At 40.9% G+C, this 25,559-nt stretch overlaps 2 protein-coding genes across 3 annotated transcripts; one reads left to right on the forward strand and one right to left on the reverse strand.

Annotated features, from left to right (window-relative positions):
- Nucleotides 1-150: 150 nt before the first annotated feature.
- TXNDC17 (thioredoxin domain containing 17) lies at nt 151-3,609 on the reverse strand. The gene is made up of 4 exons (XM_081941837.1): nt 3,195-3,609; nt 2,311-2,392; nt 969-1,044; nt 151-339 (listed from the first exon to the last, which is right to left on the reverse strand). Exons 1-4 carry the CDS (start codon nt 3,526-3,528, stop codon nt 271-273), a joined length of 561 nt encoding a protein of 186 aa, XP_081797963.1. The 5' UTR covers nt 3,529-3,609; the 3' UTR covers nt 151-270.
- KIAA0753 lies at nt 3,514-24,681 on the forward strand. 2 transcript variants are annotated; one of them, XM_081941835.1, is made up of 17 exons: nt 3,514-3,652; nt 6,073-6,204; nt 6,974-7,550; nt 8,824-8,930; nt 9,102-9,164; nt 9,747-9,965; nt 11,072-11,240; nt 11,732-11,949; nt 12,165-12,334; nt 13,681-13,767; nt 15,272-15,350; nt 15,913-16,002; nt 18,105-18,239; nt 19,104-19,182; nt 19,626-19,746; nt 20,958-21,170; nt 23,208-24,681. In XM_081941835.1, the coding sequence occupies exons 2-17, from the start codon at nt 6,112-6,114 to the stop codon at nt 23,323-23,325; spliced, it is 2,538 nt and encodes an 845-aa protein (XP_081797961.1). In that variant the 5' UTR covers nt 3,514-3,652; nt 6,073-6,111; the 3' UTR covers nt 23,326-24,681. The 2 variants fall into 2 exon arrangements, with proteins under 2 accessions (XP_081797961.1, XP_081797962.1); XM_081941836.1 differs by lacking the exon at nt 15,913-16,002.
- The last annotated feature ends 878 nt before the right edge of the window (nt 24,682-25,559 follow it).

Raw genomic sequence — 25,559 nt, forward strand, 5'->3', positions numbered from 1 at the left:
AGCAAATTATTGCAGAAGCCTGAATTCTTCCTAAAATATATTTGCCTTAGACAGTGAAACTAAGGTAGTCTAATCTAATCTTATGAGTAGATATCCAGTCTCCAGCAAATGGGTTCATATGAACTAGCGAGTTTTAATTGATACACAGTCCAGTTTTACAGTGATTTTTATTAAATTTGTTGGCTTATAGATTACAGATGTATTCACTTGCAGTTTGACATAATGGTTTCATCTAAAAGCACTCCCTCTGCTAGTAATTGTTTCAATTACTTAGTCCTCTGTAAACAGCATTTGCACAAGGTTAGATTTAAAGCATTCTTCTTCCACGAGCTTCTCAGGCTGAAACAAAAGTTAGGATATATTATTGCTTTTCCAAGTATGATAGGAGATCCAAGTTCTTTATAGAAATATTCCTTTCTATGTATGTTGCTTTATTGCTAAGTAACTTAATAATTACATGGCTTATTTTTGGATACATTTTTCCCAACTGTACTCTTTCCAATTTTTCTAGTACTCCCACAATCCCTTTTTGGCTACTAGCTAGACTTTTAGAAGATACAAAATTATATCTGCTAAATTATGCAATTACCACAGATGATAAATAGTTTATTCTTTAAGATACCAATGGCCTGACTTTGTTCAGAAAATAACTCTTTGGACGCTTGTGAGATTTATACAGGATTATACCAATTTTTTGCAAATATAATTTCTTTATAGATTTACCGTTTTAGTTGAGAGCAACAAAGCCAGGCTTAAGAATAGAGAAGAAATATTTGGCAGTTCAGCTAAATTGTACAGGCAAATATATTTTGCAAATGTAATTTCTTTATAGATTTACCATTTTTAGTTGAGAACAATAAAGCCAGGCTTAAGAATAGAGAAGAAATATTTGGCAGTTCAGCTAAATTGTAAAGGCTTTTGGCTACATTTGACTCTTTCCAAATTAATTAGAAAATGTATATACTTACAGTTCCATATTTCAGAAGTGTAGGCACGCCAGTTAACTTAAGATTCTTCTTGAATTCATTATTGGGATCTTTCCAGCTATGGATAAAATAAAATAATGGTTTTATATCTTAAAATATACTTGAATATTAGAAGAAAACCATTTTTAATATTTTTGTGTGGAGAAACTCACAAAAATGGAAGTTGCCATATTTGAGACTACTGAGAAAGGCAAACTTTTGGTAAAAGTAAATTACTCTTGACATGATGTGATCCAGACAGAGGAGTACAATGCACTCAATCATCTTTTCAAACATTGCCGTGTTTCAGAAAAAATAATTTTCAGGTGGGGAAAAGCAAGATTTTGTAAATACACAAGACAGCTGCTATGTGTGGAAATCATATGAAAATAAACTGCAGTCAATTGTACATTTGCAAACTTTTAGGTTCAAACAAAGCATAACAGTTGGTCTGTTGGTATGCAGAGGTATAAAAAGCTATAGGTATATATCGGGATCATACTTCCAGATGCTGATCCTGAGCTATAAAGCTCTACATGGCATGGCCTGGTTATTTTAGGGCAGGGGTGTCCAAACTTGGGAACTTTAAGACTTGTGGACTTCAACTCCCAGAATTCCCCAGCCAGCTGGCTGGGGAATTCTGGGAGTTGAAGTCCACAAGTCTTAAAGTTCCCAAGTTTGGACACCCCTGTTTTAGGGGATGCCTTTCTCCAACTGTTTCTGTAAAATTCAAATGCAACAGAATAGACATGCTCAGATCCCATCTTTTAAGTAGTGTAATTTTATAGGACCCAGTAGGTGTGTCTTGGTTGGGGTGCCTGCTGTTTACAATGGGTTTTTAGATACTCATTCCATTTCTAATTTTTGTGTGCAAGTGAGTGGAAAGATCTAGAAATGGTATATAATACTTGGCAGATACAACCTATTTGTTTCACTGTAAACTACCTAGAAACACGCAACAGTGAGATGGGCAGCTATATAATCAAATTTCAGAGTTCAAAATGGTAAAGTTCAGCGGATAAGAGATCTGGCAGAAAGCAAAGCAAGGTATAAGCAGGAAATGATTGCAAAAGATCTGATCTGGGTAGTTACTGTCTCAAAATTGCACAACTAAAGCCAGTATTTCTGTAATTTAGGAATTCCTTTTTAAAGCTTTTTTTTTTTTTTTTTTTGCTGATTGAGGACATTCTGCACATGGAGATTTTTAAATATCTTTACTACATTAAGACCCTCATACAAGCTGACAACAGACTAAATGTTACACTTTTATGACCATATATGCAATACCTCTTCGGTTGGCTGAACCAAAGTAACTCTACCACTTTTCTCAAAATGTCGTACTTACTAGTCTCTGGATCCTACTTGGCAGTAAATGAATATAGATCCATCTGGCAGGTTTGGGAGTTCAGCTCGTACAATGGGTTCAGCTAGAATAATAATAATAATAATTAAAAAAAGGTTTCCAATTAGACCTTACAGAAGAAACACTAGTAATAGATTTTATACTGCAACTTTCATCTCCATGCCCTCCTCTCCAACTTGTAATACTTTCTCCTAGAACTGGAGCATCAAACACTGAACGTTTTTAAGAAGAGATAGGACAAATATTTGTTTGGAATTGTATAGGGTTTCCTGCCTGAGCAGGGGGTTTTGACTAGAAGACCTCCAAGGTCCCTTCCAACTCTTATTAAATCCTGTTCTGTTTCCCACTCATGCTAGTTCATATGACACACAGCAATGCCTGTATATATGCATGGACTAAGTGACTTTGCATTTTAAATTTCCTCAAAAGGTATGGACAACTTTTCTCAAGTAACCCTTTAAGGCAGTTCACCAACAACCATTTCACAGAAAAAATTAGAAATATTTAAACCTGAGGAAGACTTTGTTAATCAAAAACTTTTGCAGCTTACATTTACAATATCTTTATTTTTTACAGTATTTTTATTCTTATGTACACTGAGAGCATATGTACCAAAGACAAATTCCTTGTGTGTCCAATCACACTTGGCCAATAAATAATTCTATTCCAATTCTACTCTATTTGAATTCGGGGAAAATATTCCTATAAATCAGATCTTCAAACTTGGCAACTTTAAGACTTGTGGCCTTCAACTCACAGAATTCTCCAGCCAGCTATGCTGGCTGAAGAATTCTGGGAGTTGAAGTCCACAAGTCTTAAAGTTGCCAAGTTTGGGAATCCCTGGATAAATGATAGAGGTGGCTTACCCTTAACACAATCTGGGCACCAACTAGTACCGCTGGCTGGATCCTTGTCACCGCTAAAATACACGAATACTTGGCCGCGCTGTTGCTGTTCGCGGGCGACTCGAACGAACTCCTCGTACCCGTGCACAGAGATTTCTTCCCAACCCATGGTGGAATCTCGTGTCTCTGTGGAAGGGCGGAAGTGTGCGAAGACTTCAGCGAGGACCACGCCCCTCCCTCCCGAGGATGGTGGCCGCCTGGGCCAAAAAAGTTCAAAAGAATGTTCAGGATTAGATTTGAAGGCGTTGCGAACTTCCCCGACAGCTAATTGGCCATTATCGCCACCCGTTGTCATCGAACCTGTTTCAAGGCGTCCTTGAAAGCGCCGGTTGCCAAGGAAGCAGGAAGAAGGCGGGAACGGCTCAGCCTGTAGCGGACCCCCGCTATGGTTCTGTAGGCTTCTTCCGGTAATTCGCCAGGTTGGTCCCGTGGTTTTTTCTTGGAGAAAGAGAGAGAGAGAGGGGGAAGAGGAAAGGGAATCTCATTTTGATTTTTGCACCTATCTAGGCTAAATGCAGCAGCTGCTGCAAGGCCAAAGGTCCAGCTCAGAGGTCTTCAAACTTGGCAACTTTAAGACTTGTGGGCTTCAACTCCCAGAATTCTCCAGACAGCTATCTGGCTGGAGAATTCTGGGAGTTGAACTTCACAAGTCTTAAAGTCTCCAAGTTTGGGGACCCCTGGTCCAGCTCCTTGCAGCGGCTAAGAAAACAAAAATATATTGGCTGTAAGGGCTGCTCAGAGATAGACTGCATTTGAGGGGGTCTTTGGTGCTGTCTGAGCTTGGTTGTCCCAAAGGTGCTTTTTTCCCAAGAGGCAACTTAGAATTAGAATAACAGAGTTGGAAGGGACCTTGGAGGTCTTCTAGCTTGGGCAGGAAACCCTATACCGTTTCAGACAGATGGCTATCTTCTTAAAGACTTCCGGTGTTGGGGAATTCACAACTTCTGGAGGCAAGCTGTTCCACTAATTGTTCTAACTGTCAGGAAATTTCTCCTCAGTTCTAAGTTACTTCTCTCCTTGATTAGTTTCCACCCATTGCTTCTTGTCCTGCCCTAGGTGCTTTGGAGAATAGTTTGACTTTCTCTTCTTTGTGGCAACTCGAGATATTGGAACACTGCTATCATGACTCCCCTAGTCCTTCTTTCTATTAAACTAGACATACCCAGTTCCTGCAACCGTTCTTCATATGTTTTAGTCTCCAGTCCCCTAATCCTCTTTGTTGCTCCTCTGCACTCTTTCTAGAGTCTCCACATCTTTTTTATATCATAGTGACCAAAACTGAATGCAGTATTCCAAGTGTGGCCTTTCCAAGGCATTATAAAGTGGTATTAACACTTCACGTGATCTTGATTCAATCCCTCTGTTTATGCAGCCTTGAACTGTGGTGGCTTTTTTGTCAGCTGCTGCAAACTGCTGGCTCATTTTTAAATGGTTGTCCACTAGGACTCCAAGATCCCTCTCACAGTTACTACTATTGAGCAAGGTACCACCTATACTATACCTGTGCATTTTATTTTTCTTACTTTTTTCACCATTAAATTTCATTTTGTTAGATAGCACCCAATGTTCAAGTTTGTGAAGATCCTTCTGTATCTTAAGCCTATATTCTGGAATATTGGCTATTGCTGCCATTTTAGTGTCATCCGCAAACTTGATGAGTTCCCCATTTATCCCCTTGTCCCAACTGGACTTTCAGCTCTGGATGAGAAACAAAACGTCTTCAAAGAAAAACCAGAAAGTCCAGTTTCCTCTTGAAAAAAAAAGCACCTTTGGAACAACCATGACCTGGATGACTGAGAAACCCCATAGACTCTGAGCTTGATTGTTTTCTTGCAGATGTTTCATTACCCAAACTAAACATCTGCAAGGAAAAAAAGTTCAGAAAGCACCTAAAACCCCTCATTTCAACTCTGAGTTTACACTATTGATAGATTACACTATACGAGGAGGATCTGATTAGCCTTCCCCAATCCCGTTTGTGACATTTGGGCAGCAGAACAAAACTGGATCCAAGCTGGACAATGTCTTCATTGCCTTTGAATCCCTCAGTGATTGTCAGAGCTTGGTATAACTATAAATCTTTCATATCAATCATATTTTCTGAAATTTTTTTGAAAGGAATTTTTTACATCTGTGTGCTTAATGATTTTATAGATTGTTAAGGATTTTAAAAATGTAATTAGTGTTTTTATAGGGAATTGTAGCAGATGATCAGGTATTTATACTTTAATCCATTTTATTTCTGGTTACAACTTTTTTTTTTTTTTGCAAAAGGTTCCTGGCTGTGTGTCTACCATGTTTTCAAAGTCTTTGTAAAGAAGCAAACTGTAACCTGTCAGTCCTTTTGCTTAGTTACATCAATGATAGAATGATGGCAAATTAGCCTTAAGATAAGGAAGCTTTATTTCTGATAATCATCTCTCTATGTGGTTTCTTCCAGATATCTAATATTGGAGGCAAACAGCATTTTTGTGCTGCTTTTTGAAAGACAGCTGGCTATATAGACTCACCTGAGTTTGTTTATCAAATTTGTATGGTTACTCCTCTCACACAAAGTGATTCTGGATGACATACAGTAAAACCAGTAATTAAAACATTCTGCAAAACCAATTGAAAAAATAAACATAGATAAAACAAAAACAAAACAAAATGATTCCATAACTTTTTAAAAAGATAACCTTAACACTTGTATTCTAAACATTGTAAATGCTGATGAGTGAATTGCAAATTCTAAACATGCTCAGAAAATTAAAATTCTTATGCCGAATTAAGTGTCTTTCAACTAAGAAAACAGAATGTGTGTTATGCTAATGGAAATTTAATATTTGGTGACTTTCAGTAACTTCATAAACAACAGGAGCTTGAGCTTCTGAAAATTATGATGGAGCTGCGAAAAGCAACTACAACCACTATTCCTTTGGCATCCCAGCCACAAATGGCCAAAAGTGATACAAAGTCCCCACAAATACAGGTATTGCACAACATCAACAACTTCTATGGATTTTACGTGATGAAATGCTAGCATGTAATAAGCTTGCCAATATGTATTCTAGCATTGCCAACCTGTAATTTTTTTTTAAATGTGAGGGTGCTGATTCTTAGAAACTTATTGCATGGGATTTGTGCTTTTAATACTAATGATCATAAACCCAGTAAGTAAAATCCTGTCTGGATTTTTTAAAATGTTTTCTGCCTTTAAAGAAGTTGCATAGAACCTCTTGCATTTTTCCATGTATGAATTGAGGTATAAGGCCTATTTAGATTGTTGGAGGTTCCTCAGAGGAATATGAGAGGAATTATGGAAACCTATGGCCCACACCTGTCTTCTTTCCTTCCTTTTGCAGAGCAACTATTATTACTCCCCTAAAGTTAGTATGGTATATTTTGGGCTATATAACTGCTCTCTCTGTGGAGAAGCTAACAGATAATGATGTTAGTATAAGGTGGATTAATTTTTAACTATCTAGTTTTACCTTATAGTCAACTGGCTTGCGAAATAATTTAAGATCCTTGTAAGCTGCTTATTCCGTGCTTGTGCAGAGAAACCTGAGTAGGTATACTAGCATATATAATGGTTTCCACTACCACCTTTAATCCTCCCCACAACTCTGGGGAATGATGGGTTCAGTTGTCCAATGGTGGGTTGTTGTTGTTTTCGGTTAAACAGAGATTTGCATTTAGGTGATTTTAATCCAGTACTCACCTTGTACCACACTGCCTATTTTAAATGTTTGGAACAGCTGCAGTTCAGCCGGAATGCTCCCGCATTGCCTGAAAACCTGTCAATCCACTACACCAATCCCTGTCCAATTGTCATAGAAAAGTTGAAACACTCAGCAACTCAACAGAATCGAGGTGCTGGTGATGGAGCTGATCTGAGGGGCTCTGTTGAATTCTCCGTTGTATCTGAAGAGAAGCTCAACCTGGCTGTTCAGATGGCCAGAAGGGATGTGAAAAGAAAGCACCTGCAAGAGCAAGTGAAGCAGCATCTCACCAAGATGAATAAGTGTCCTGTGGGATTTTGTTGGGGAAAGGACCCGGGGAATGCTGCGGTATTGAAAGCATCTAAGTCCCACCTGAAATATGAACACCAGCTTAGTAACCCTTCTAAGATGGAGAGGAACAGCACTGGGGCAAAAGTCCTCCTTTGTGATCCAAGTCATGTGAAGTCAGAACCCCCTTTGTCTGATTCTCCGCCAACACGTGATCCAGGACCTGGGCCCAAAAAGGAGGAAGACAAATCTGGCATAGAAATCAGAAGGCTACAAAAAGAGCTTCAGACTTACATTCAGAAAATTGAATTGCTAGCAACAAAAGGTAAGGGAGAAAGCTGACTTAAATGAAGATGCAATATACGAAAGTAGAAGAGATACAGGTCACTCTCTTGGTCTAACAAACCCACATATAGGCCTCTGATTGGTAATGCAGAAGAATCTTCGTGGACTTTGTCTGTTTCCCACTGAAGGGAGGCTTTGAATTCAAGGCAACCTTGAATTTCTTGTAGCAAGTCCTGAGAAGTGGGTAAAAGATTAATCTCACGGGGAAAGAAAATGGTGACAAGCAAATTGACAGCAAAGAACAATGAGTCTTTGTAATTGTTGTTCCTGACTTCCAGGACTTCGTTGTAAAGGTTCTCAAGTCTAAATGAGGCTTATAAAGAAGATTTGAGTAAGCACGAGGCTCTGTGCCTACTATCCCACCCATTTATCCTGCTAGTCATCTCCCAGTTCAATATAAAGAAATGTTTGTAATAGTAGTACTTGACCAGATGCTATTTTTGTCAATGTTATTAAATAGAGCAGTGTTTCTCAACCTTGGCGACTTTAAGTCCTGTGGACTTCAACTCTCAGAATCTCCCAGCCAGCACAGCTGGCTGGGGAATTCTTGGAGTTGAAGTCCACAGGACTTAAAGTCACCAAGGTTGAGAAACACTGAAATAGAGTATATGTACTTTGCAGCCAGATTCTCTCACAGACTGATTAGAGTCTTACAATTGTAGCCTATGTGTTACATACGCTTCCCCTTATTCATTTTTTGAAGTCTGCAATGATACTCTGCAGCACTGATCTTGTGGGGGGAAAGTATCAACACAGTAACAAGTCAGCTATATGTGGCCAGACTGAACTACATGCTTACTAGCCTACTATGATACTTTGAGTTTCTTCATTTTTGTATCAATGTATGAAAAGGCTTCAGTGTTGTGCCCTTGGACTAATGATCTCATGTGACATAATTGGAGTTTAATTAAGCCCACTGATTTTGAGGCTAGTCGTGAGCTGATTATTTGCACTGCAAGAATTAAAGAGAAGAACTCTTGGAAATCAGTTTTAAAATTTTACACTTGTGTAAAAGTGAAGAATTGTCTGTATATTGCTGACTTCTTTTGCGTAGTCTGGATCTAAGCGGCTATTATGGGATATAAGGCATTGAATACAGTTTTTGGAACATTTTTTGATGGCTTTTGAGTGACACAGACATTTTTCTTCATTATCTCTTCTCAATTGTGTTATGTATTTCATGTTTTCTGCACCAAATTGTCAGTTCTTAACTGAGCATAATCAACAGTTTTGCTAACCTTTTTTTACCCCAGAGAGGAGTGAAATATGTCTGGATCCTGAGGAAGAACGACGGGTCCATATTCGGAGGCAGGAACAAGCTGTGCGCTCTGCCCGAGTACTCTATGTGCTTCAGCAACAGGTCTGAACAATCTCTGGAAACTTTGGGAAGATATTTCAGACCCAAACTGGGGAATCCAAACAAGGCAGTCTGAACCAGATAGCTTGGTTCCAAATGCAGACTTTATTATGCAGACAGAGAGTTTTCCAAACTGCATTCTGTTGTTAATTTATTTGTCACATTATCAAACAGGTAAAACAAATTCAAGAAGATCTGGAGCAGCTGAGCCCCCTTAAAATTAAACATACAAAGAAGGTGAGATGAAATTGCTTTACGAGTTTGGGGGAAAACTGAGTGATGGGGGAAAAGCTCAGTTGGAGCCTTTGGGGCAGTGTTTCCCAACCTCAGAAACTTTTAAAGATGTGGCTGGGGAATTTTGGGAGTTGAAGTTCACACATCTTAAAGTTGCTGCAGTTGGAACCTCCCTGAAAGATCCTTTTGGAGAATAGTTGGAAGCATGAGAGTAGAAGATGACTTTTTAAACTTTGTGTTCCGTGTGCTTTTCATTGAGCTGTGAAATCTTTCATTCAGACCTGATGTTTGTTCCTACTTTGCGTATCGTCATAGCAGTCCGATTTTGTGTTATTCCACTACAGTTATTCTTCTGATACAGACTAGAAAAGCCTTCTCCAATCTTGGTGTCTTAGGTTGTGTGGGTTTCAACCTTCAGAATTTTCCTCACTAGCCATTCTGGCTGGGGAGTTTGTGAAAATGGATTCCACGTATCCGGCCAAGCTGTCAAGGAACTAGGGTTTGAAGATTGGGCGGAATTGCTCTGGGTTTCTTGACAAGAGATTACTTGATTCAAACCAGAATTCCTTTTCCTTTGTGATGCAGTCACGCGCTAAGGCCAAGCTGGCAGCAGCTCACAGAGGTGCCATCCGAGCTCTGCAGATGTTTGTCACTCATTTTGCTGACCAGTCAGAGCAGCAGTCTGCCTCTGCGCATTGTAAAGAGCTGGGCAACCTCATCAGGCAGCTTTCTCTCTGTTCTGCTCGCCTCGAGATGGACTCATCCATTCCTGATATCATCATAGATCTGCTGCTACAAATTGAGGTCAGGAGAGAGTGAGTTTTTTCCTTGCTTGGTATCCAAGGCAGTATGATAATAACTCTTCATGGGGTGGAACAGATTTCCATCATCCAGAGAAGGCACAACCCCTTTGAAATGAGTGTTAAATAATGGCATGTTTTGGCATTTGATTTCTAAGGAATGAGCCATTGCCCTTTACTTTCACATTGAATTGAGAAGATGTTAAAGGTATCTAAAGAGCTGCAGTGGCGCAGTGGTTAGAGTGCAGTACTGCAGGCTACTTCTCCTCAATGTCGGCTGCCTGCAATTTGGCAGTTCGAATCTCACCAGGCTCAAGGCTGACTCAGCCTTCCATCCTTCCGAGGTGGGGAAAATGAGGACCCAGATTGTTGGGGACAAGAGGCTGACTCTGTAAACCGCTTAGCGAGGGCTTGAAAGCACTGTGAAGCGGTATATAAGTCTAAGTGCTCTTGCTATATGCTACTAAAATGCTTAGTAACTTTTAACTGGGTGAAATGGTGCATCACAGGCAACCTTTTTTTGAATCGGGGATCCCAAGTGGACTAACTTGCAGAATGTGTCTAAAATCTGGAGCTCAAGGCTGCTGTGGAATTGAAAGTTGACAAATTTTTGTAAAACATGTTACGATAAAAAGTATCCCAAAACAGCTTATGACATAATATAAAATATCAGAAAACATTTCCTGTGCTGATGTTTGACTCTGCTCTTTAGTTCATTGTGGGCTATTTTCAAGGCAGATACATCTTTCCAGTAAAGGCAGGACATTAGACGTTCTGTCATTTCTTAAGGCATTGAAGAATCTGGTGAAGAAATATATTTAAAAGGATGACTCAGCAGATCATCGGTTGCCTCATTTTAAAAAAAATGTATTGTGCCCATGGGATGAGAAATATAATTACATTATCTTAAAACTATCCCTGAATCTGTTAGCAGACAGTGAGTATGTTAGCCAGATAGCATTTTTTCTTCTAATTTATTCAGAGGTGGTTTTGCTATTTGTCAATTCAGAAGGCTAAACATCCACCTGAAGTTTGCATCCTGTGGGTTGGATTGTGGGTGTTCGGTGTAAGATTTTTGTGTGTTTCACTTGATACAAATTGCTATGGCAGGATTTGGACTCTGTGTTGTCCAAAAAGGAGTCCCCCAAGAAAGGGCAGGAATGGCTCTCTGCCTCTCAAGTTGATGTGCCAAAAAGCGCCAACAGATTGCCCAAAAAACAAAAGAAACCTTGTGCGTTGGACCGAAAAAAGTCTTCAGTGGCTCGGAAACTTCTTCCCGGTGAGTCTTCTGGGTGCTGAGTTGTAAGAAGTCTGATTAGTAATTCTTACATATTGTGTTTGATTTGTTCCCCCCAAAAAAATTGTAGACCCAGATGAGTTGGGAATGAGTGAACTTGTAACTTAACTTCTGGTCCAATTGGATGGTCAGAATTCAGGATGTTCAGAACTGAATATTTCAGAAGAAGATGCTGAAGGGGGAAATGGTTATTTGGATGATTATTATGTGAAGAGACTCCTGCTTCCTCTTAAAATTATTCCCTCTGCTTCCTATCCCCAGATCTTACTATAATTAAGTCAAACTCAGTATATTTGCCTCTGTTTTTAGTATGCCTCTGCTGCATTACTGTTTTTTTTTCCTGTCCCCTATTTTAGACAGTAAGTGCCCTACGGTATGCAACTATTCTTACCTCTCTTTTTTTGGTAAAGTGTCATGGTCCTATAATAAATCAATACAATATGTGTAACATTTGTCGCAACAAATTACTTCAGATGAATATCCAGAATCTGCAGACCTGTTACCACATAAGACAATCAATCACTGCAGCACAAGAGCCCAGGAAGACGCACTCCCCGTTGAGCGAGGGGCAGTTGCACAGTGCAAGGGTGAGGCCGTAAGGAGATCAGGACCTTTGAAAGCAGGTTCTGGTTCAGGACAGAAAGCAGGGACTCTGAAGAAGAGAGGAGGCTTGTTTTCCCTCAGACCTCAGGTACGGTTATATAATCATCAGCTTCTACTCCTCCTCCTTTGTCTCCAAGCTTAATTTTAGCTGCTGTGAGACACACTTTCTCCCCTGATGTAATGTCTTTTCCTCCAAAATCATAGTGATTGAAATGAAGGCTTTAATAGATGTTGTTGTGTAGGAAAAACTGCTAAAACGTGACTGGAAACACATATCATTTTAATGTTTTTGTTTCTCTAAAGGGTAGCTGTCGACCTCCCAAAACAAAAACAGTGCAGCCTGTAGCCAAACAAACCCGCTTTCTAGATCCCACCGTTGCATTCCGGCTTAAGGAGACCAAACCACCCATCCGAGATAATAGGACCCCATGGATGCCTCCCAGTGTCAAGTGTCCCCTCCACTCTGCTCTGCGGTAGGTTAACACCCTTGCGAGGGCAGTTGTTAGGGGTGTAAACATCTACAGTGGATTATGACTCTGACGATGGTTCATTTATGACAGATGGCATAGTAGCTTAAAGGACCTTGGAGGTCTTCTAGTCCATCCCCCTGCCTGGGCAGGAAACCCTACACCACTTCAGACAAATGGATATCTAACATATTCCTAAAAACTTCCAGTGTTGGAGCACTCACAACTTCTGGAGGCAAATTGTTCCACTGATTAATTGTTCTGTCAGGAAATTTCTCCTCAGTTCTAAGTTGCTTCTCTCCTTGATTAGTTTCAACCCATTGCTTCTTGTTCTACCCTCAGGTGCTTTGGAGAATAGGTTGACTCCCTCTTCTTTGTGGCAACCCCTGAGATATTGGAACACTGCTATCATGTCTCCCCTAGTCCTTCTTTCTATTAAACTAGACATACCCAGGTCCTGCAACCATACTTCATATGTTTTAGTCTCCAGTCCCCTAATCATCTTTGTTGCTCTTCTCTGCACTCTTTCTAGAGTCTCCACATCTTTTTTACATCGTGGCGACCAGAACTGAATGCAGTATTCCAAGTGTGGCCTTACCAAGGCATTATAAAGTGGTATTAACACTTCACCTGATCTTGATTCTATCCCTCTGTTGATGCAGCCTAGAACTGTGTTGGCTTTTTTGGCAGCTGCTGCACACTGCTGGCTCATATTTAAATGGTTGTCCACTAGGACTCCAAGATCCCTCTCACAGTTACTACTATTGAGCAAGGTACCACCTATACTGTACCTGTGCGTTTTATTTTTCTTGCCTAAATGTAGAACCTTACTCTTTTCACCATTGAATTTCATTTTGTTAGATATCACCCAGTGTTCAAGTCTGTCAAGTATAGCTTCTGAGATTTTACCTGGAGATTGAAACATTCAGAACTGCTGTGTACTAAGATGGATCAGATATTTGATTCATTTGGTTCAGTGTCTTCTTCATTCTGCAGAATTTCAGATATTTCCAATGGTCACCAAGTGATAATCTGGAATGAACCTAGAACTTTCTGAATGTAAACTTAGCCATGGCCCTGTAGTCACCATTTCTGAGATCCTTTTGGGTTCTTATACTACAGCAATTGTCAACCTCTTGTGAGGAGGTTCTCATGTTCTTTGGAGACTTATTCCTGTCCCTCTTTCTGGAATGCTTGAAGAAATGTTTTCATTCACCAGATGATGTTTTCACCAATGTCAATAATTAATTTATGATGTGGAAATTTATAATTGGTGCCCCTGGGACGGCAAAAGCGATGATAAGCTTGTCTTGTTATTTTTCTTCTCCCACTTAAATTAAACATTCTTGAAGGCATCTGGAGAAAAATCTTGAAAATCCTGAGCCATCTCTGGAGAGAGAGACAAAGGAAAAAGAAACACCTGAGAAAGAAGTGCTCAGGTAGGCCTGAAGGGTGAAAGGTTGTGGATTTTAAAATAGTTTCATTTTGGGAATCTTTCTCTGCCCCCCCCACTCTTCTGTTCCCTTTCTCTCTCCTTTTCCCTCTCCTCCCTCCTTCCCTCCTTGTGCCTTCAAGTAAATTTTTCATGCCTGGTCAAATCCTTGCAATGTTCTTTGGCAAGGTGTTTTGGAAGTCATTTGCCTCTGCCTCCTTCTAGGGTTGAGAGAGAACAGCTGGCCCAAGGTCATCCAGCTGGCTTTGTGCCTAAAGAACACATAGGCCAGGGGTGTCCAAACTTGGCAACTTTAAGACTTGTGGACTTCAACTCCCAGAATTCCCCAGCCAGCTGGCTGGGGAATTCTGGGAGCTGAAGTCCACAAGTCTTAAAGTTGCCAAGTTTGGACACCCCTGACATAGGCTCTTGGTTTCTGTCCTGAGGCCTTAACCACTACATCTAACGGGCTCTTCTTCATAGATACAGATTTTTTTTTCTTTGTCCCCAACATATATCATTTGTCATTCTAAATTTGGATTGAAACCCATATGGAAGAACATTTACTTTGGAAATAGATCTGAATTGGGCTTGGTTTCCTTGACCAGCATAGAATATAGCAAGTAAAGGAAAACTAGTTATGGGGATAATGTGCCAATACCCTAGATTTTACATCCTGTCCAAAAAGAAGCAGTTGGGATGATTTCCCAAAATTATGAGAGAAAAGAAAAAAACTCTGCTTTGCTTCCATCATTACTTGTTTATTAATTGAACCTAAGAAGGCTGTATAGTAGGGCAGTCCCAACTGCCATGTTCTCATAAAAAGCTGTGTGTATACATTTATCATGTGTTGCTTTCTTTGAAAACTATATGTAAAATTAACTGTCTTTACACCTGCTTGGTACTTGACCTTATCTTAGATGTCGAGAGTAGAGCAACATTTCACAAGAATATTGCGATATGACCATCTTTCATTACTCCCAGGGAAATAAAATAAGATTTCAGATCTAAATAGTCACCTGACATTATTATTTCATCTCTTCTGATAATGTTCTATGTTATAGTCTTCAGTACTAACTTGGATAGGAGCAGAGGTGATGACTGAGGCATCTGTTGGCTTTTCACTTTTGGAAAAGGCTTCCAGTTTCTGTGATGTTGAGCTGTGGGAAGAAACTAGAAGCTCCAGTTCCCTGGGTCTATTTCCCTTTGTTTGTGTACTCTTTTGCATTTGGTGAGGAAAATATTAAAACCTGGGATATAGTTTGCTGTTTCAGTCTTATCTCTCAGGAATGCATTAAACAAGGAATGCAAATGGGAAATGAGAGTTTTAGGCCCTTTCATATGATGATAAAAGCCTGCATTCTGAAAGGCATAGGCTTCAGAGTGCCTGGTCTGGAGAGATGCTGAATTATGCTGTCCTACTATTGTTTCTGTGTTCTGTTAGTCACATTTTTAAAAGATAACATGAGTCATCAAATTGTCACTGAGCTGTATTATTTGAAAAATTTCAGAGACAAAGGGGCTTCCCCAACAGAGGAGGTGGAGCAAGCTGACCCTGAGGGCCTGGAGCTTCCTTTGGAAAAAGCGCAGGTAGAGTATCACATTCTTCCTCTTTTCCTTTTGATTTTCTTGACATATTTCCTTGTTGATTAAATGAAGAAATAACTTCCTCCTTCCTTTCCAGGACTTTTGTGAAGAACACCTCAAGGCTGGATATTTCACATAAATTGAGTCTGACTCAACTCTTGCTTCCAAAGTCTTACCTCTTGTATTAGCCAGGACTGCAAGTAAGATTTTGCCTCGGCTAAATGCAATAAGCCCTGTAACTTATGTACCGCTTCACAGTGCTTTACGGCCCTCTCTAAGCGGTTTATAGAGTCAGCATATGTCCCCCAACAATCTGGCTCCTCATTTTACCCACCTCAGAAGGATGGAAGGCTGAGTCAATCTTGAGCCTGGTGAGATTTGAACTGCCAAATTGCAGGCAGCCAGCAGGCAGTAGAAGTACTCCTGCAGTACTGCACTCTTACCACTACGCCACCATGGCTCAATGCAAGAAGTAAGGCTTATAAGGCAACAATTGAGTCATGCTTATTAGAATTCATTCATTCATTCATTCATTCATTGAACTTATATCCTACTTTTCACATAGGAGCTCAAGGCAGCACAAACAGTCCTTCCATTACAGGGCAATGACGTCACTCAAATAAGGAAGTTTGAAGATTTTGCCTTTCTTTATGAGGTACTTCATGTGTTTATTTCCCTCTCTATCTTTTCAAAAATACCTGTAATGTAAGTTCACAGATGCTGTAGGAATATGCTCACCAATCCCTGCATTACATGATCGGGCAGACCTGGGAGAAAAATGGCTAAAGACATGGTACAGAAAAGTCAGCTGTCTAAAGTAGATGTCGAATGTGGTTATGGGTGAAACGAAAGCTCCATTTTTGTAAACAAATGTGGCTCTCAGATTTAATTCTTTTTCTCAGTTGCATTGGATGCCTTGTTGGTGAAATAAATCACAAGTCCGTGTGAAACCACTTCTCCCCCCACCTCGGTTGTTGAGCTCACTTGATCGTTAAACAGTTTCACATTGGGCATCCAGTGTGTGATAATTTATGCAAAAAGTGTCAGACTTTACAAAGTAATTAGAGAAAGTGCCAGACTTTGCTTCCTGCTTTCTTTTGAAATGGGTTATGTATTTAACCATCCCTATACCCTAAAGTAATTTAGCTTTGCAACATTGCTGCGAGAGCATCTTGACAAAAAAAAAAAAAGAGCTTTAAAGGATTCTAAAGCCAAATAAATTTCACCGTAGGGGCAAAATACTTCCACATACGCATTTTTAGTCTTTTTTTCACTTTTAATATTCTGTAAGGCAAGAAGAAATGAAAATACAGGATAACTCAGAACAATATATTTCAATGTTCAATCATAATTTTCACATAACAGTAAATTTATTAAATTAAGAGTTAGCATAAGTTATATAATTATCCTTTTTTGTTGCAGCATCTATATTGGGGAAATAGTCGTTCTGGGGAGATCAGGCTGGCTCCCTCTCCTGGTTTTCCACAAACCTTTACATTTTTTCAGAGTCTTCCTTTGATTTGAGTTGTGACCAATTTTATTTTCTTTAAATTCTTCCAGTTGTGTTTTTCTTTGTGTATGTAGTTGTTTTATATTACATTTTTCTAATTAGAATAGATCCGTGCTTCCATAAAAACGTGATTCATACTTCTGTGAAATCATTTGAACTTTATCAGTAACTTTTTCTGAAAGAGCAACTGACCAGGGGTCTCCAATCTTGGCAACTTTAAGGCTTGTAGACTTCAATTCCCAGAATTCCTCAGCCAGCTGAGGAAGCTGGCTGAGGAATTCTGGGAATTGAAGTCTACAAACCTTAAAGTTGCCAAGATTGGAGACCCCTGCTTTAGCATGTCAGTTATCCAATAATAAATTAGTTTTGAGTGTTTTTAATTTTGTAGCTAGGAGTTAAGAGAGCTGCTGAGAAACTATAAATGCTCTTAAACCGAGTTTATTTTGTTGGCCCTTCAACCAGAAAGTCTTAATTCAGACTGAGGTGATGTCAGCCATCTTGACTAACTGATATATTTTTGTTTCATTAGAAATTGAATCCCTCCTTAGAAAGAAAAATTGGTCATAGGGGATCTTTGTGGTACAACCATTCAGCACTGGACACCTGGAAATTACAATGTACCTCTACATTGTACACAATTCATTGAACTTGATTTGGGGCAGTGGTGGGTTTCAATTTTTTTTAGAACCTCTTCTGTAGGTGTGGCCTGCTTTGTGGGAGTGGCTTGCTGGCCATGTGACTGGGTGGGAGTGGCTTGCCGGCCATGTGACTGGGTGGACGTGGCCAACTTGTAAAATGTGGTGAAACTCACTTAACAATGCTCTTGCTTAGCAACCAAAATGTTGGCTCAGAAACTCTGGCATTTGAAGCACGGAAGTCTTAAAGCTGTCAAGTTGCAAGACCCTTGCACCCCTAACCCTCTAGAAAAAAACCCCAGGGGTGTTAAAACTTGACAGCTTTAAGACTTGTGGACTTCAACTCCCAGAATTCCTCCCCTCACTCTTCATCTTGATGCTGTGCAGATGGGTGGGGGGAGAGAGCTGGAACCAGTTCTAAACGGCACTGTAGAACCTTTGTGGAACCTCTTTAGAAGAGGTTAGAACTGGCAGCAACCCACCCCTGATTTGGGGTCACTGAAGATGCTTTGTGGCTTGGCTTCTCTCATTCTCCCAGTGGATATTTTGTATGCGGGCAGGTAGTTTTAGAGATCACAATAAGCTATTGTCTCTTCCTCCCTCCCTCGTTAGGATGCAACAAGCTTACCAGGTATTTGTTTGGAGGATGGCCATCTGGAACAGTGCAAGAAGATGGAACATGAGGCTCTTTCTGCACTCAGCATCTCTGACCTGGAGACAATGATGAAGAGGATGGAGGAAATAGAGGTGCATTCATTTGTTGGTTGCTGACCTATACCTGTGCATCAGGTTATTGAGCTTTGATCTCTCTCAGCGGTCAGGCACTTCAAGCACTGAGCTCAAGGAATATCTTGAGAATCTGCTGTATTTGGCTGCTATGGGCGCTGCATTTTGTCATTACAAGAGAAAAAAAACCAACCTATTTGTTGTTCGTACCACCTGGCATTTTTGCACAGGTTCTACTCTATCCTTTCTCCCATCTTCTCCTAATATGACATTGTAATGATGTATTGGGATTGTAATTCCCAGAATTCCTTCTCAACCAGCATAGAGTGCCAATTGGGGAAAGCTGCCTTGTGCCAAAATTTGTGTCTTAGATAGATTCCATAGATTTAGGGCTTGCTCTGCTCTCCTTTACTGAAGATTCCTTGAGGTTTCTGATGGTTTTACTTGGAGATACCCAAACTGCTAGAAATGTAGAGACATTCATGCTGGCCAGTACTCCCATTTCTCCTGCCCTCATTCATCATCAAAATTTGATACCCAAATTGGACACTTGGGGTTATATGATTTTATGTTTGTTTTGTAATTTTATTTTTGTGTTTTTGTAGGCTGCCCAGAGCCCTGCTAGCTTGTGGCAGGACATTTAATACTGTATATTTATTGTATTCTGTACAAAAAGTATTGTATAAAAGTACTTTTTTTCCAGAGAGAGAAAAGATGACTTCTCCCATTCTGAATTCCCCATTAATTAAAGTTTCTCATTGCACAAAATAGAGTGGTTTGCTTTGCTAGGAATGTTTTAATCTGTCAGTCTCCTAGTCTTTCCCAAACCCAGTCAAATTAACTAAAATATTTTATTAACACCGGGTTTATCTTTCTATATTGAAGCACTATCAAGAAACTGTACGCAGACGATACAACCAGATTGCTTATGCTGATGTTGATTTCTGGGTCCAGCAGAGCAAAGGTGAGCTTCTGGTTTGGTTTGGGGTTTTTAAGAAATAACAGCTGAGCAGTGAATGGTTCTCTTTCCTTCTCTAGTTTTGAGTATATATTTTTTACATTCTTAATATGTGTATATTGTAGAGATGAAGGAAACAGACATGATTGATATAATGTAGTCTTTGGGATAAACTCATGGTCAGCAATAGAAATTAGAATAGAATAGAATAACAGAGTTGGAAGGGACCTTGGAGGTCTTCTAGTCCAACCTTCTGCTTAGGCAGGAAATCCTACACCACTGCAGACAAATGGTTATCCAACATCCAAATATTCCATAGATTCTTCTTGGCTTATGTTTCTATAAAAATATGTCAACTGAATGGGGAAGATGGAATTTGAAATACAGTGGGCGCTTGTCTACTTTGGTATTGATAAGGTAATTAGTTTTCTAACAATTCTTTCTCCTAGAGGAAGAGTCTGTAGTGAGAGACCAACAACCTGCCATTGTTCATCCCATCCAGATAACAAAACTAGATAATCACAAAGAGCCACAAATAGCAATAGTATTGGAAAAACCCTTGGATGCCAGGTGAGTAACAGATTTAATAGCTTACTGTGCTTAAACAGCATCATCTTTGTTTATGCTAAAAGTGGATTTGCCCCCTTGGTTAGAATGTATGGGGTGTTTAGGAACAATCAAATTATCAAGTAAGGACAGTAAGGACAGTGGTGGGTTCCTACCGGTTCGGACTGGTTCCGGCGGCCTGGATCGCTGGAAGCAGCAGCGACCCAGGCCTGCCACGCCCCCGAACCAGTTCCCCAGGCAGCGCCGCCATCTTGCTTTTCAGTTCTGCGCATGAGCAAAACAATTTTAATTGCACTGCGTGTATCAAGTGTGCACCTGCGTGCAAAGCAAGCGCATGAGCAAAACGGTAGTAGCGCCTGTCGGAACCCACCCCTGCTTAAGGACTCTGGGAACTAGATAGATAGGAACGTTAGTAGTAAATAGACTGAGACAGTTCTATCTTGCCCACGTTTTTGTTTCACGTGATTCCTCAGAGAAGTTTATGAGCAGAGCAAAATTAAATCTTTCAACCTGAACAAATGAATGAAAGTCGGAAGGTGGGCTGAAGGGAAAGAGAAGCAGCTCTTCTTCCTTGGACTTTTCACCTTCTCACTGAGACTTGCTTGGCCTTATTGTTTTCTTTAGTTCAGGGGTGTCCAAACTTGGGAACTTTAAGACTTGTGGACTTCAACTCCCAGAATTCCCCAGCCAGCCATGCTGGCTGGGGAATTCTGGGAGTTGAAGTCCACAAGTCTTAAAGTTCCCAAGTTTGGACACCCCTGCTTTAGTTGTTCGGGAGACAGATAGCCTAGGTCTAAAACCAGTAGTTGAACGTACACAAGAGATGGGCTAGAAAGGAACAAGTACCTACGATTAGGGGAAGCGAGCATTTAAATAAACGGGGGTGACAATAGATGGTTTGTTTTAAACTTAAGTGAGCCTGAGAAGAATAAGCCAAGCTTGCTAAGGAGGCAGAGGACTACAGGAAGAATTACCAGCTGTACCATGGTGAGATCCTATTGGTTTTGAAATATGAATTTGATTTGGGGGTTCCAAATCCTCTGTATAGTAGGCTCAGGGAAAGAAATGGGGGAGAAGACAATTGCCATTGTGCCCAGCCTGTTTGCTTCTCATAGGCGTTAGTCATAACAGGACTGTCTCAGTGAAGCAGAGGCTTTTGGTCTGATCCAATTTTAGGGCTTATTTTTTTTTTCTGGTTGTATTTGTGCTTTCAGCGCTATTGATGAAGAGCTGTCAGAGTCCAGGAGTGGGACTCTGCAGCCTTTTACACATCACATCCCTCCCGAGAAAGAGTCTGGCACTTTCCTCTCGGTACCGAAACATGTTCTCCAAAGCCTCTTTGATTATGATGCCCGATACCGGCAGCACCTGAAGAACATTTTCCTCGAAGAGGTGGGCCAGTTTAACCCTTGGAACATTGCAGAGAGGTATGGGGAATCTTGGTGTGCTTGCTTGCTTTGTATCTTCTGGAGGGATTTGCTTTTTTATATCAAAAACCATACTTCACTGCAGTGACGTGCGGTGAGGTTAATGGCTGGGGAGGCTGGTGACGTCCTCAGGAAGGCGGGGAATGGGACCACGTGTGCTGGAGGCACACATTTCTGCCTCCGCCCTCCGCAGCTCCTAGACGCACACAGACGGAGGTAGGCAGAATGGCGCCGAGCCGATCCGGCGGGCGAGCGACCAAGGATCGGGCTGCCTTGCTCGCTCTTTTGTCCGCCCGGATCGCATCGGTGTCTCTGTGGCTACCTCCGTCCGTGCGCACCCGGGAGCTGCAGAGGGCGGAGGCAGAAATGTTGTTGGCGCTCCCGGATGACGTCATCCGGAAACGCCGACATTTCTGCCTCCGCCCTCCGCAGCTCCCGGGTGCGCACGGACGGATGTATAATATTATAATATTATATATATATATATAGTATATAATATTATATACTATTATTTCATGAAGAGAGGTGAGGCTCTGCCTCCCTTGCCTCCCCTGACCGCACGTCACTGCTTCACTGTCGGAAAACAGGGTTCCCTTGGTTGGGGAATCCTGGGACTTGGGAGTCCCCACGTCTTAAAGTTGCTAAAGCTGAGAAACACCAAGTCAGAGATTGAAAAGAATTGCGTTGGGGATTCTTTTAGGGCCACGAGGTGGCAGTCAATCTCCTTCTGTTTTTCCATTTTTCTGCCTTTGTTTTTCTCTGGCTCCTTTCACCATTTTCCAATGGGGCAAAAAATAATTGCTTCATCTAGTTAGAATATCATTTAATTTTTCAGACTAATTGCCGCCTTCTTGGATATCTGGTCACCTTCCTTCACCTTCCCGTTTTAGAAGGATTGTCAAGAGTAGCTGCTCTCACCGTTTCTACTTCCTTCTTTATAGCTAATGTTTTTGTTCTTGTTTCCTTCAAGCCCATCCCCAGTGCTCTTTCTCATACCTGATTCACACATAGGTGGAATCCCTTTATAGTAGGGTCAGGACTATGGTCCACCAAGGGAGGGTTGAGGGAGCAGTTCCCCCAGGTACAGGCAACAAGAAGGATGCTGCTGAAGACATCAGGTTAACAACAGGTGTTATTCAGCTATTTGACAGCAGTGTATCTGTGACAGAGGACAAAATTTGGACCTTTAAGTCAGTTTTGACTCTTGATGACTGCCCCCTACAGTTTCCTTAGCAGCTTTTTCAGAAATGGCCTGCCAGTTCCTTCATGCTGGTTGTAGGGAATGGTGGTGAGGGACAGGAGGGAAAGAGCTGCTATCCAGACTGTGGTCAGGAAAAAAAAACTTGAGTCCAGAATGGAACTGAGCAAATTGAGGCACCACAGTCTTGAAACCAGGAGACTATGAGTTCTAGTCCTGCCTTAGCCATGAGAGTTGGCTAGGTGACTTTGGGCCAGCCATTCTCTCCCAGCTCACCTCACCAGGTTGTTATTGTGGGGAAAATGGGAGGAGGAAGGAGTATTGGTTACATTTGCCTCAGGTTATTTATAAAATATAATAAAGGTGGAATTTAAAAAAAAAAATTTTTTTTTTGAAAAAGCCCAGTGATATGAGGAAACATCTCGTGCAACACTCTCTGTAGTTCTCAGAGATAAAGAGAGTGAGGGACAAAGCACATTCACGCTTGAAAGATGTTGTTATGGTATCTTATAATAACAGGAATATTGGCCTTGCATGGCTTTGCTTTCCTAGTGTGGCCTGCCTTGAAGGGTTGAAACTAGGACCAAGAGAAATGATGGGAGAGGGAGGTCTATATGCTGCTGCTATGGATCAGGTTGTAGGACAGGGGTGTCAAACTGGCGGGCCACAGACCAGATGCGTCACACCAGGCCATGCCCACCCCACCTCCGCAAAGAGAAAAAAAAATGTCACGACACGTCACGTGACGGCAACATTACGGCGCGAGTTTGACATCCATGTTGTAGAAACTTTGGAACTCAGGTCTTGGCTGCTGAGCTACTTTCATTTCTTTCCTTTAGCCTGGCAGAGGAGCTGACAGAGGAAATGTTGACAGATGTAACAGCTGAGCTCCATGGCTTCTGTGAAGACTATGCAGAAGCGGTCTTCACTTCAGAGTTTTTAAAAGTGGCTGAGTAAACCAGGGGCTTCAGTGAATACCGTTCGGCGGAAAGATTGAACCTGACAAAGACCAGTTCTCAGGAATGAAATATGACAATTCATGTACTACTTTCTACGTTCCTTCGTGGGAAGGCTGGAATTGGTGGAATAAATAAATAATGTTGGGAGAATTCTGATCCTTGAAAGCCTGGAATAAAAAACCTCACTGTTCCTTTAAAGCAGTGTTTCTCAACCTTGGCCATTTGAAGATGTCTGGACTTCAACTCCCAGAATTCCCCAGCCAGCATTCGCTGGCTGGGGAATTCTGGGAGTTAAAGTCCGGACAGCTTCAAGTTGGCACAGTTGAGAAACACTGCTTTAAAGAGATGTTACGCATTCCAAAGCACCTTTCCCCAATCATTTTCAAAGCATGTACAGCCTTATTGTCCATTTCATGATTCATTTGGGGTGAGCATTTGACAAATTATTCCCCTCCAAAGTTCGATGTCTTATAGAAAGGGTCACTAGTTTCTTTGCTGAGTTCTTACAGTGGCAGCCATCTTACAAGGATGCTCATTACTCAAGGGCTGAATCCAGTTAGTTGAGGCAGTGACAGAAAAGGCCACAGCTTTGTATTGTGGAGAACTCACTCTTCGAGATACTACAAGTTCAATCCTGGATTCTCTACCAATGCTGATGTTGATAACATAGTACCTCATTTTACAGTATTTCAGTTAATGAAAAAAAGTAGGTATCCAAATACTTGAAAAAGTTGCTGACCCTGAGATTCTACACCAGTTTTTGGAAAAATGAATAAGATACTTCTAAAATGTCCAAAAATCTGTGGGGGGAAAAATCTGTGAAAACCCTGTCAGTGGCTAATGGCAACATAGGTTTGGTGAAAGATTTCCAACGGTGTCCATATTACCTGGTGGAACTTTGGATGCCATTTCTCTTTCTCTTCTGTTCAGTTTGATTTTAGTGAGCCTTGTTTGCCTTTTCTTAGGGGGTTATGGATCAAATCATTATTTGAGGTTCTATTTGATCCTGATGTCTCTTCCTACTGAGATGCTCTCCTATCATTTGTAGTTAGTGTGCTGTATCTCATTGTATAGAAGGAAGCGTTATGCATGTACAGCATCTATTTTAATCTGAATTGTCCCACTGAGCAATCACTTGAGGCTGAGACAATGGGGAGTTTCCTTAAACCAGCTTCTTTTGAAAATAAAAATTAAATATTTATTACTGTTGCTGTTTGACTAGCCATACTTATTTTGTATAGAGTCAGAGGGATTTGTACGATAAATCAGTGCAATTCATACGTGATTACTTTGTTTTTCTACATAAAAAATATTAACCAGCTCAATGTATTTAAATGTTTTGTGTAATGATTTTTTTTCTAACTGCATTGTTTTGTAATTTGTGTTTATGAAAACAAATTCTTAAAAAAGGGTGGCAGAAAGGCTTCAGTCACGGCATTGCACAAATTATTAACCCATTGGTTTGGAGTTGTCTCAACATGACCAAAATGAGTTTTTTGGGGAGGGGGAACTGCTCGTGTTTGCTTTTTCCTTGTATTGCTAATACGTTATTTGCAGGTCACCAAGCAAGCATCAGCCACTTGTGGCTGCTGTAGATACAAAGCCTGGGACATCCTCGGCTTTTTGGCACAACTCAAGAGGCTGCAAATTAAGAGGAACTATTAAAGAAGGAATTTCTTGGGGCATTTCCACATGTATCCTAACCCCATCCCCACCCCCATAGATGTCAGCAAAGCAGAGAAGGGAATGTTTTCCCCTCAAGGGATCAGTTGAGTTTGAATTAGAATTGACTATCCCGGGGGTGTCAAACTGCAGACCGGATGCGTCATGCACTGGCCACGCCCACCCCCAGTTCAGCAAGGGGGGGGGGGAAATTGCCATACGTCACGTAACGTGACATTGCGAGTTTGACACCGCTGGACTATCCATATTCATGAATCTCAAAATAATTGGTATGATAAAGGCTGGTATAATTAATTAGTGAAAGCAGTAGACAGAAGTTGGGGCATTATTAGTAGCATTGCATTTGTACCCCACATTTTATTTATAAAGCTGCCTAATTATTGTGTTCATGAGTTTATTGAAGAGCTGTAGAAGCTTCTTGGATGAGAAGCGAAACATCTTCAAAGGAAAATCAGAAAGTCCAGTTGCCCCTTGAAAAAAAGCACTTTTGGGACATATAGAAGAAGGCCCTCTCTTCTGTACCTAATACTTGGGGTTTTGGCATTAGGG

This window comes from Natrix helvetica (genome assembly GCF_964273705.1).
Source record: "Natrix helvetica genome assembly, chromosome: 2".
Taxonomy (NCBI): domain Eukaryota; kingdom Metazoa; phylum Chordata; class Lepidosauria; order Squamata; family Natricidae; genus Natrix; species Natrix helvetica.

Coding starts and splice junctions, on each gene's coding strand:
- TXNDC17 (XM_081941837.1), bottom strand. CDS start 3,528: ATGACAACGGGTGGCGATAATGGCCAATTAGCTGTCGGGGAAGTTCGC. Junction 1,045..2,310: donor CAAGTAGGATCCAGAGACTA/GTAAGTACGACA, acceptor TTTTATCCATAG/CTGGAAAGATCCCAATAATG. Junction 340..968: donor CACTTCTGAAATATGGAACT/GTAAGTATATAC, acceptor CTTTTGTTTCAG/CCTGAGAAGCTCGTGGAAGA.
- KIAA0753 (XM_081941835.1), top strand. CDS start 6,112: ATGATGGAGCTGCGAAAAGCAACTACAACCACTATTCCTTTGGCATCC. Junction 13,768..15,271: donor CCTGAGAAAGAAGTGCTCAG/GTAGGCCTGAAG, acceptor GAAAAATTTCAG/AGACAAAGGGGCTTCCCCAA. Junction 15,351..15,912: donor TTCCTTTGGAAAAAGCGCAG/GTAGAGTATCAC, acceptor CTTTTCACATAG/GAGCTCAAGGCAGCACAAAC.